Source organism: Argentina silus (genome assembly GCF_951799395.1).
Source record: "Argentina silus genome assembly, chromosome: 18".
Taxonomy (NCBI): domain Eukaryota; kingdom Metazoa; phylum Chordata; class Actinopteri; order Argentiniformes; family Argentinidae; genus Argentina; species Argentina silus.
This window is the reverse complement of record NC_139672.1, coordinates 11,852,838-11,865,468: the sequence shown is the minus strand read 5'-3', so window position 1 is coordinate 11,865,468 and position 12,631 is coordinate 11,852,838. Positions and strand designations below refer to the sequence as shown.

The window sequence follows — 12,631 nt, the reverse complement described above, 5'->3', positions numbered from 1 at the left end:
GGCTGGAGGGAGACACCTAGGGACTGCACTGGGGAGTGCAACCCCCATCCGTAACAAGAACCCACAATTTTATTTATTTATCTAACAAGACAGTTTACAGATTTAAATCAGTTCCCTTTGACTTAAGTGCAGTGTTGGTTTTAGCTCCACAGTATAATCTTATATAATGTTATGTTACAGCATATAAAGTATGTTAAAAGTTCTGTTTGCATGGTACAGCATCTGATGGAATGCAATCCTGTGTATATAGGTCATTACTTTATCAATGTATTTATTATTCTGTACTACTCTATATTTATCACTTGACACAACTTACAAGGACCTGGAAGTGGTTAATGGAAATGGATTTAGAATGCCATGGTCCCCACGTATATTTAGGGAAAGTGACAATTTTGAGAAAATGTCAGTGTTCATCCTTGTCAAAGATATATTGCCATGGGAACAGCAATATGCCACCACCCCCCCTCCTCCCCCTCCATCTCTCATAATTTCCATTCAGTGAATTTTGAAATTGCCATAGTGAGATAGGCTGCGTGGGAGGGGGTTGCGCAAGTGTGCGGTGGTTTTCTCCGCGTTGCCTGGTCATTTTAAGCCAGGGGATGATCACATTGAAAGATAAGCGTGCGCTGATCAAACTAAGCTCCTCGATCGCGCCAACTGTTTCTATCTGCAGACACAATCACATTTTTGATTGATGAAAGCGGGTGAAAGAATGCCAACTTGTTTAGAATATGCTAATTCGTCGCCTCGGATAGTTTGCAAGGTCGACCCTGAAGTTCGATTAGAGGAGATGCGTAAAGTTTGTGGAGACGATCAGGTTAACGTCCGTTGGACCTTATTGTCGTATGAGGATTAGCCTGTTTTAGCAGACATATACAGTTTACAGTGCTTACACTTGAGTTTAGTTGTTAAACTCCGTGGATCGTTTACCTGTCTACCTGATGGGGCTTTTTTTATTGAAGCGCATATGTGGACATTTGCAGGGAGAGTGACTGGTTATCAATGCGCAGTTTTTACCCGCCCGAACAGATGGGGTGATATAGATGGAGAGATTTTACAATCTGTGCAAGCGAATCATTCATTATACATAGTGGAATTTCTCTATTATTTTCTGTTTTAAACAACGCAACACGAGATTCGATTTAATTATAGTTGATTTAGACATGGAATGACATTGCTTATAACTTTGGGGGATTTTTTTACACTCGAACAGGTTGACTGTCGATGGATTGAAAGTGGATCTTTTGTTCTTCCAACCCCTCTGCTGTTTCACCTGTTTTGATATCCGAGGCAAAAACATTTAGCCAGTGTTTATCCTTGCTTTGATAGAATGGCTCGGTTCGGAGACGACGTACCGAACACGGTGGATTCGGGAGAGGGGGATCCGGAACGAGGAGGAGAGGGCCCGGACGATGGAGGACTCGGATCGGGGTCGATGAAACAAACCAAAGCGCAGAGAGCGCGCACCATGGCTCTCTACAACCCGACTCCCCACCGGAAAAACTGTCTCACCGTCAACAGGTCGCTCTTCATATTCGCCGAGGACAATTTCATTCGGAAATACGCAAAGAGGTTCATAGAATGGCCATATCCTTCCCGTTTACAAGTTAAGAGATACTCATGAATGCACTTTATTATTTAAAAATATCACACCCCTTTATATTAGTTTTGTATTTTCTGAATTTCTTGCCAAGAAGTAGCCTAATGTTAACCAATTGGATGCCGTTGTGAGATGTGGATCAGAACCACGGACAGCGCCCATTGAATACGTCTCTATCCCACAACAGATTATTGGCATTTACTCAATAAGTTGATTGTCAGACTTAACTTTATTGAATAGGTTTGCGGCCTACTATCCAAAGTCTGGGTAGTATATACTAGCATGCACACCTTTATATATGTTTTATATGTTTTATATGTTAAGTTTGTTATTTGAGGAGGCAACTTATACCACTAGAACACATGTATGTCTTTCGTCCAACCCTTGTCTTTCGGAGAAAAGCTCTGCAAGACCCCAATATACTTTAAATCACTGGTCTACCTGTTAAATACATGATTACTTATTGCTCTGTTAAATACATTCTCACTCAGACTCACTGGTTTTCTAAAGAGCTGGAACTAGATTCACAAGGTGCTTTACAATTCTATCTGGAAAGATGAGCTCTGTTTTTGCTAAAGTTGCGGTGAAATCTGAGCAGTGCTAGCTGTGGCAACAGGTTAAGCATGTGATGATCTTTTGAAACATACTCTGCATACTGTGGGCGGGGTGTGGGCATATCTGTACTGCCTTAGAGCTCTTTGGAATATGAACCTGTCCATGAGTAGGTGTCAGGACACAAACTGAATGTTTTTTTCTGTTCCTCTTCACTTTCACGTTTCGCTGTGGCTATCGGTCTCTGTCGTTTCTCTGTATGTCATTGCAGGTACAGTGGATCTCAGAGTTTCGGGGCGAGCAATTGTTTTACTTTAACAATGCATGATTGTTGCATATAGAGTATTCTTATCTATGAATCTGCCAAAGATCACATGCACTCATATGGATATTCCTTCCACTAACGCTATATCTTTATAGTACAGCGTGATCCTCAGTTGATCCTGTGGCTCAGTTGGTAGAGCATGGCGCTAACAATTGGGGGTTTGATTCCTGCTGGGACCCTATATACTGAAAAATGCATGTACTCACTGCAATGTAAGTCGCTTTGGATAAAAGCGTCCGCTAAATGGCTTATATTATTAGTACATATCATACTTACGCTGATTTGTATTCCTATATTATTGATTACTCGTCGAAACATGAGTTGCTCATAGTTTTTGTTGTTGTGCTACAGATACGATGCGTAGCTCCCTTAAATGCTCTTATTACAAGTTGGAATTCCCACTCTTGTTGTGTTATTGTTACAGATAGAAAGGGTGTGATAGTCAAGAGGCTGTGTCAGAATGCTTTAGCAGTGAGACTGGGATTAGATCCCAGTCAGACAAGGACACTTGTATAGGCAGCGGCACTAAGACCACTAGACCAAACTTCAAGGCTCAATCCGATGCTTTTGCTACAGCATACCACCGCTCTGACACAGTGTGTCACTCTCCCGCTGTTATCTAACCACTGGCTCTGTGGTTGTGTGGGTGTGTGACTGGAGTGGTCAAGCCATGCTGACCACAGAGGGTTGCGTGTGTGAGTGTTACAGAGGGGGGGGGGGGGGGGGGGGGGGGGGGTGTTACAGAGGGGGTGTGTGTATGTTACGGGGGTGGGGGGGTGAGGGGGGGTGTTACAGAGGGGGTGTGTGTGTTACGGGGGGGGGGGGGTGTTACAGAGGGTGTGTGTGTGTTACGGGAGGGGGGGGTGTTACAGAGGGGGTGTGTGAGTGTTACGGGGGGGGGGGGTGTTACAGAGGGGGTGTGTGTGTGTTACAGAGGGGGTGTGCGGTTATGTCAAGGTCATGCGGTCATGGCCATGTGCGTGGTGAGGTCAGGACTACCTTTATAAGAGGTGACAGTGACCGATAGGAAGTCATAATCATTTTGGATTCTACAGAGTCAGTGTGAATTGATGTGGCCCTCTGTGTGTATTTGCGTGGTTCACCGGTGATGTGGTTAACAACTGATACAGTGTTGCATTGAAAGGTGATTTGGTGAGAGATAGTTGATCTCACTGTACATATTGTGCACCTGTGGATATATCATAACAACAACAGCTACGTTAGTGTGATACAACTTTTTTTACAGTTCTCCAGGATTGATTTTGATACCGTTCCCAGTGTGCTTGCCTTTGATAGTTTGCAGCCAGGTTCTCTCCCAAACACACCCCAAATCCAGTAACGGTTAAGTTCTATTTTGAAGTGAAGTCAGAGTATTATGTTGTTGAAGTCAGAGTGTTATGCGTTCTCTAGATTGGCTATTTTTAACTAGTTTCAGTCGTGGCGATGTGGACTCGCTGTCAATGTGAGTCACTTCAGGTCCCTGAGGCCCCCTTCACAGCCCTCCTCAGTGAGTTAATGACACCATTTTCACTCAAGGCAGGAAATTAATAATGAAGTAGAGAAGGTCTCATGTGGGGCTTCTTACGATAGCAAAGACAAACACCCACGCACGCACGCACGCACGCACGCACGCTCGCACACACGCACGCACGCACGCGCGCACGCACGTACTCACACTGTTACATATGGGCATCCTAAATGCACACCATTTCTATGCTCAGATTAGGTATGACATCTAATAGCAGGCTGGCTATTCCAGTGTTCCAGTATAAGAGTTGCCCTGTGGGGAAGTGGCGTTGTCAGGCCGAAGGGACTCTCCCCCTCTATTCATATCAAGCAGTGTTACAGTTAAAAGCACGTTGCCATGGTTACTGTATTCTCCCTGACAGCTTGGTTTCCAGTCTATTTGAAACCATTCCATCCATCCGTCATTCCACATCATCCATCATCCAGCACTTTTACATACCCCAGACCTGGGTCAAATACATATGTCAAACTCTTACAAATACTGCACTTGATTTGACTTGCTTGGCACAATGGAATCAGTCAGTCAGTCCCAAACGTGTCAACTCCTACGCTAAATCAAGTTTACCGATACGTTTGACCGATGTCCGACTTGCACCAGCGTTATCATTGCTATTGTCATCCATCGGTGTTGGTCACGTGATATTGTTGTGTGTACCAATGTGTGGGGGAAAAAAAGTGCATTCCTTAACTCTGTGGCCCTTACACCGTTTGAGTATATGATCCTGGCTACCATCACGGCCAACTGCATCGTCCTGGCTCTGGAGCAGCACCTCCCTGGGGAGGACAAGACACCCATGGCTAAAAGACTGGTGAGGATGACCCCTTCTGGTTGTTTCACAGTAGACACACAAAACATCATGCTCCTACAATGGGATAGTGCCTACACACACACGCACGCACGCACGCACACACACACACACACACACACACACACACAGAACGGGAACTCTACATCTTTGGAGTGTTTCTTATGTCCTAATACAATACATCCATGTGTGTGTATGTTCTCCTGCAGGAGAAGACTGAACCCTACTTCATTGGGATCTTCTGCTTTGAGGCGGGGATCAAGCTGGTGGCCCTGGGCTTCATGTTGCATAAAGGTTCCTACCTGAGGAACGGCTGGAACGTCATGGACTTCATTGTTGTCCTCAGCGGGTGAGTAGAGAACCCTACCCTAGCCTACAAGCAGTCCAACCAAGGTGTTTTAATGGAGGGGCAGATTGGATGATGTGAGATGTATTCAACCTGTTAATGGTCCAGTATGTAGATTTGAGCCTTGAAGTAGTGCTGCTGTAAATGGCCATGATAAGTGGGTGGTGATCAAGGAATGAGACCACAAAGAATGTTCAAGAACGCTGTTTTGGTCCAAACGAAGTACTTTTCAAAATCTCTTGTCAAGGTTGGGGCACGGGCCGTTACATCTCCTTTTTCCGTTTTGTTTGTTTACAAGGAAATGCACATATTTGCTGCTGTTGGAAAAGATAGCATATTTGGTTTTAAAGTATCTGTGCACTGAAAACCATAGTTTTATAAGATCCTATTCTGACAAATCATACTTAAACATGCTTAAACATGTTGTTGACTTGCACCTCTCTTGTTGTAAACATATTTCATCATGCTTACATCTGAAAGGAGAGATAACCCTAACCCATAAGTGAAGGTTATCAATAAAAGGTCTCTTATTTGTTCAAGCTGTGCCCAGATTTACGAGGTAAGGTCGTTTGCTAGTTAACATGATACATTTAGATGTAGGTACTTTCTAAATTAGCTAGCTAGCTAACAGCCTCAGCTACCGGATTGGCATTAGCAACCAGAGGAAAAATAGGTGCACGCAAAAGCCTGCTATTTAAAATACCAAAACAAATAAATATATCATATATATCACTCATATTGACATCTTATATGGACACATTTTGGGGGGGATATAGAAGCATTGCACAGATACTTTAACAATATAGAGGTCAGAAAAGCATGTTGTGTTTAGACAAAAATGTCTGTCATTGAATCTCCATGAGTTATGGTGTATTGCTTTTGGTTGCTGTTAACTGTACTGTACAAGGAGCTTGTTTTTAACGCCATACATTATCATTCTGAATCGTAATGAATGTCCCTTTGCAGGTCAGGGTGTTCATAAACTGTCGGTCAGATCATAGGGCTTATAAGCTCAGTAAACTGTAAGATTCAATTTGTCCTCTAAGAGTGGCTGAATACTGTACATCTTGCACGTCCAGTCTGCTCAGTAAGAGAGGGACAGCTTGGGCTTCTTTCCTCTCTGTGACCTCAAAGCTGTGGCTATGTTCCTTGGGGGGTTTTGTTGACCCCGCTGCAAACACACACTATTTTGGTAGTTAGGTGGTTGCTAACCTAATTGAGACCAGGCTTTCCTAGTTCCGGAAAGCCTGGGGAAATCCTTTGCAGAAAGTAGCTACAAAGGGGTGGAAACCTGTTTGAAAAAAAAAGAAAGAAAAAGATGACGCACATAACAACAAGCAACCAATCTATGGGCCTGTGGGGGAGGGTTCTTGGAATGTAACAACCAATGAAACTGCAAGCTCATTCTCCCATCGCTCCGTCCAGTTCAATCCAAGCCAGATTGGCTCATGTAAAATTCTCCAGAACCTCGAAAGGAGGCGTGAGAACAACGTGATTTGGAGGTATGGCTATGTGAGACTAAGTAGTTGCTTATGTACAGTATATAGCATATTATGCATATTAAGTCCCATCCTGTTGTGTATACAGTATATCCATATTTTCCAATCCCTGACACAATCCTTGGAAATGTTGTCACTTATGCATTTTAAATTAACTTCTCTATGCCATGTTATTGACTGTGTTAGACATGCATAGCAAAGTGTTAAAGGGAACCATATTGTATTGCTCTGACATGGTTTTGAAAGAACTAGCACACACACACACACACACACACACACACACACAGAACTAACACACACACATATTCACACTCACACATGCACACAGGCAGGCAGGAAGGCAGGCAGGCAGGTACACACCGCACACACACACAAACACACACACACACACACACACACACACACACACACACACACACACACACACACACACACACACACACACACATTACATACACACAGGAGTAAGTGTATATTTCCATTGCACAGTGGGCCTGTGCAGGCAGCAGATAGGTGGGTGGATAAGTGGATTGGCAGTCGTGTCTAAAACCTGTTTCATTTCGCCCCCAGGACCCTGGCGAATTAAATGTAAATGTAGTCCTGAAGATTTTATGCGAGACACAAAGTGATAGATGGAGAGGAAGGAGGAAAGAAAGAGAGGAAGAGGCAAACTGACTGACAAAAAAAGAGACACACAGAAACCCTTATTTTGTTCCTCACAGGCACTGCCTTAAATGATGCATATGTGTTTATTCAAACCGTGGACCAATTCATTGTCCGCAAAGTAAACATTATTGGCATGGGGCTGTTGTATACAGAAGAAACACACGTACACGATTCAGGGAAGAACGCTTTTGGCGTGTTGACTTCCCATCTCACCCTGACGCCCACCTTTATTTCTCTCCACTCTCCATTCTCTCCCCTGAATGCACTTACATAAAAGGAACATCGTCACGTTGACAGGCCATTTAGAACAGGCCGCAAATTGAACAGCTGTTCCGCCACTCTGTGACAGGTTCCTCTGGGTTAAAGTGTTAAGTAGTATCAGTGAGGACGTTACTGGCGGCAAGGAAGTGTGATTGACAGTATAGGAAAGGGAAAAGATACAGTACTACAGTATACTATATATGATACAGTATGATGATTTACTCTAGATCTATCTGGCTCGCGTAGCTTCCGTGCTAAGCTAACGTTGCTAATCGCTAATCAATGCCAGTTGCAAGAATTACAGGCTTACGATGTAGACGTTTAGAAGCTTTTCACTGTACATTGACTTGACATGCAAATAACAGCAGAAGGTTGTGTGGATTTCTGCCCAGTTATCCTCTGAGTCAGTAGGATTACGCAGGGGCAATTAGTCTGGGTTAGAGCGGGGTGGTGAGGCAGGGCAACTACTGTTGTTTGAAAGAGAGGCTGACATTAGCACAAGGTGTGTTTGGTTGTGTGTGTGTGTGTGTGTGTGTGTGTGTGTGTGTGTGTGTGTGTGTGTGTGTGTGTGTGTGTGTGTGTGTGTGTGCGCGCGTGTGCCCCTTGTGGGTTCTTCTAGGTCAGGTCAGAGCCTGAGTGAATCAGAACTGTTTAATTTCACCACCTCATCCCCTGACTAGTATCCCTGTTTCAAATGGAACGTGTGTCAACTGATTCAAATGATCAAGAATTTGATAATGAGTTGGCTGGTTGAACCTGGTGTGTTGGGGTAAGGACCAGGACTGAAGGATTTCACAGTTACTTTTCATTGTTAATTGAATTTTAAATGAATAATAATGATAACAGTTGCAGAGCTACTAAGCTGTTTTGGGAACTGTACACCCAATCCCAATTGTAACACCTTGCTTTTCTCCAATCAAAAAGCAGCTGTAGAGATGAAACTCATCTATCTAGCTGCCGTAGTAGTAGTTAGGATTTATTGCTGCACGAAAAGATCAGTCAAATATCTCACTATCTGCAGATTTTATTGGTAAAAGTCGTTTTTGAGGGGTAAATGTACGTTTTCCCATCTCCTGTATGTTTTTAATACGGTCCAGAGTTTTAATATCCAAGACATTATATGAGATATTATATTATTATTATAATATATTTTTATCACTGTTATATTGGCTAAACATTGATATGATTGACATGTGTCAATGTTTTGGGGTCTTGCTAGCACATGATTTTGTCATGGCTATTAGGGTCGGGGGCGATTGTAACACAATGTTAAAATTCTCTTAGGCCAAGCAGATATAAGATATTTGAGATGGTTGAATTATACACATTAGTTATACACATATCTATCTTTTGATAGCCTTGGGATTGTAGCGTGCAAATAAAGTTGTAAATGGTATGATCTGAGTAGCATCAGTTGCCATTTTGACCTAGAGACCATTACAGAGCTGTAAAATGTCTCTAGGTCAAATGTCTCTACGCTGTCTTGGCTGGGAACAGGTAGAACTCTATCAGAACAAAACAATTTGGGAGTTTATTTGGTGTATTTTCGAGGCTGTTACTATTGACCCCATCCAATGTTACAATTGGCATTAACACATGTCTGTAAACATCCTGATGAAGGTCTGTTGACTGAAACGTTGATATCTTTCCAAATGAATGTGAGGCAGTAAGAAAGCCAGTGTGCTCAAGTTTTTTTCCTTTTCTAAAACAATTGGCAAATGTCAGAATTTTTTTGATTAAAATCAAAACCGTGATCAAACCGTCCTCTGTACAGCAGAGACCTATACATGGTATGAAAGATCAGTAGACAAATACAAGTTTCTTATCAAAAAATTACCAGTCTCGGCTAAGTGGTCTCTGAGTAACAGAGTTAATTGCAAAAATTGCTACAATTGCCCCCGGTCTCTCCGAACACCCTGTGGATGGGCCAAGTACCTCTGGTTGAGAAACACTAATCAGTCGGAGAGGTTTGACACCTCGTTGGCCCAGAAAAAAAATCATCCAATCATCAAAGTGGCACCTGTGTGGTTTCAAAAATCCAACTGTTATTTCTCTTCACCCAAACTGGCAACATCCATCCACCACCACGGGTGGAACTTAGAACCCATGACCTTGTTTTTCCCCCTGCACTTAGGCCCCGCCTCCCTGAGCGAAAGTAAGTCAGACTTAAAAGAAGAAAAAAAGGCGCACATATGTCCCGGCGCAGGGCGACTGGGGAACAGAAACAAGGCCACTGGGCCGGAGCCGCCGGCGCTCATTTCCTTTGAAATTAATGAATTGCTGGAAGCTAATCTGTAGGGACGCGGCGCTCAATTAAAAACCCTTAATCTGAGGAAAGAGTGTGTAGCGAAAAAAAAAATTCCCCGCAGTAGATTAGTCCGCTGTACTGTACGTGTCGCCAAAAAAAATGCAATTTTCATTTGCTGGGATTCTGAAAATTGTCAATTATATCCTTGGCCAACGAGTTCGGCACCAGTGGGTTTGATGTGGTTGATAAGCATAGGCTTGTATCCCAGGAGAATTGGATTTGCGTGTACGGGTAGTCCAATTATGTGTTACTACGACACAGTCTAAGGAACCGTACATGAGGTAGGGAGTGTGTATCCAGGTCAAAATGACCAAGGTTTCCAGCACCTTCGATTTGAACCACAGCCGCCTTGCCAATAGTTAGTTTTCGCTAAGATAACCTCTATGTCACACTTATGCTCAGTTGCACTGTACCCACCCCTTTGAGTGTGTGTGTGTGTGTGTGTGTGTGTGTGTGACCGTGTGTGTGACCGTGTATGTGTGCGTGCGTTGCATGCACGCGCGTGTGTGTGTGTGTGTGTGTGTGTGTGCGCATGTGTGTGAGCATGCCTGTGCGCGCGCGTGCGTGTGTCCATGTCCGCGTGTCCGTGTGCATCTGTTTGTGCCTAAGTGTCTGTGTGTGCATGCACACGTTTGCGTGTCAGCCTGAATGACAGCTCCGCCCGTCCTCCCCTCGTCCTCCCCTCGCCTGTCCTTGTTAGATAGAGTGTGACACTTTGCTAAAAATGCTGCTCTTTAGCCGTGATGAATACTTGATCTGGGTGGGCGTCCTGAATGATTCATTAGCCATCTGGCACAAAGACAGCTACGGCAGCGTGAGACGAGATCCTATCAAAGCAATGCTAGCTGCGTGCGCGTGTGTCTCTGTGTGTGTGTGTGTGTGTGTGTGTGTGTGTGTGTGTGTGTGTGTGTGTGTGTGTACAGTGAGTGTGTGAGTGTGCGTGGGAGGGGATGACCTGTACTCAGCATCGACTCACACACAGCTACAGTATACACACTCCCAGGTCCTCCATATATTCGGTCCACCCCTTGATCTCGCTACCTCCTGTTCCCCAGCTTGTACCCAGCATTGGATCTGCCAGACTGCCAAACTCACCGAGTATATAGATCACAATGTCATCTATCTGTACGTCATATTGTCTTAGAACTATTCACCGTAGGGATTGTCTTGGAGTGTTTTAAACATGAGAGTCGGGAGCGGTGGTCTCATTTCGAAACTAGCTCTCCTAATTGAACTGGATAAACAGCGGTTTATAGTCCCTTGTGTGTCGTCGTCGTCAGAAAAAAAAAAACATAGACCCAGCTATTTATTCTGTGACTAATTGAGGATTAATGGCTGTCATTTACTAATCCCTTTGGAAGCAGTCTGTATGTTTATATTATATATTCATGTTTACGAATGAAATGGCAGACAATGCATTTAGACAATTGTAGTCGTCAATACGTATTACGGTGCCGGTGTTGTTTAGCGTTGTTTGTGCTGTCATTCAAACCCCCCAAAAAATAAACCTTCAGTCTCTTTTTTCGTTCATTCACTGTACACAGAAATCGTTTTTCTTGAAATGGCAGCAACGTGATGTTCAGTGTTACTGTCTTTTTTTCTTTTCTTTTTTTCTTATTTTTCCCTCTCAACGTTCAGCTGTGTTCCCAGTGTAGGTGGAGGTGTGTGGGAGAGGCCGAGTTCTGTTCACGTAATGAATTCAGCCACTTAAAAGTCAGTTTTCGTACTGTACAGTGTTACACTTTCAGCTGGGAAAAGTGGAGCGGGCCACTCACCGTAATGTGAACAGTGACACTATACCAACTTACAGTAAAAACGGCGTAAATGAACTCTGTGGTAGCTCTTCCTGTCTTTCTGTTCTGTTATCTCAATACCTACTGTAAATACGTGTCTCTGATGCTTAATTTCTCTGTAGAATGTGTTGGTTGATTCGGTAACACTTAATGCCAACACGTCTAATAAATCATAATGTGGTTTTGCTGCACTATAAGACTTGTCATAAGCATGTATGGCCCCCATATAATGGCTTATTACTCGAAACAGAACAATAACCAGACCAACATCAGAGGGAAAACCCAAATAATCACTTGGTCCCATTGTTGTTCTATTTGAGGGTATGTAACAATGGATACATGTAAAGGTTTTGACAAGTTATGACATTATCCTGTGTAATGACATTATCTGTTGTTACAGGGTATTATTGGTCTGTTTCACAGAAGGGGGGGTCCACTGTACTTTTTTCACAAGTGTTGTATGTTCTGCAGAGATTCTACTGCCCTTGAAGGAGCCGTTGTGCGACACAGCTTTTGTTTGCTGTGTTTGATGACTGCAGACTCCCACACCTCTTCATGCTTCTCTCTCTCTCTCTCTCTCTCTCTCTCTCTCTCTCTCCATCCTCTCTCCCTCCCCTTACTCTCTCTCCCATCCCCTCTCAATCTCTTTGTCTCTACCACCCAACTCCCCATTCTCTCTTCTCCCCTACTCTCTCTCTCCTCCCCCTACTCTCTCTCCCTCTCCCCTACTCTCTCTCCCTCTCTCTCTCTCTCTCCAACCCTTCTCTCTCTCTCTCTTTCTTTCTCCCTATCTCCCCCCTTACTCTTTCTCCCACCCATTTCCCTCTCTCTTGCACTCTCTCTCTCTGCTTCTCTCTCTCTCTGCTTCTCTCTCTCTCTGCTTCTCTCTCTCTCTGCTTCGCGTGGGCCTACACTTGAATTTCTGCCATGTGCTTTCTGCCCCCACAC

The 12,631-nt window shown here is 43.9% G+C and overlaps 1 protein-coding gene across 1 annotated transcript in view; it reads left to right on the top strand.

The window, feature by feature from the left end:
- The first annotated feature begins 1,329 nt into the window (after positions 1-1,329).
- The window catches only part of LOC310819293 (voltage-dependent R-type calcium channel subunit alpha-1E-like), a 56,053-nt gene continuing 44,751 nt past the window's right edge, over positions 1,330-12,631 (top strand). Inside the window, exons 1-3 of the mRNA XM_083690536.1 lie at positions 1,330-1,606; positions 4,718-4,813; positions 5,020-5,159. Coding sequence (XP_083546662.1) covers positions 1,331-1,606; positions 4,718-4,813; positions 5,020-5,159 — 512 coding nt within the window. The 5' untranslated portion in view covers position 1,330. The remainder of the gene's footprint in view (positions 1,607-4,717; positions 4,814-5,019; positions 5,160-12,631) is intronic.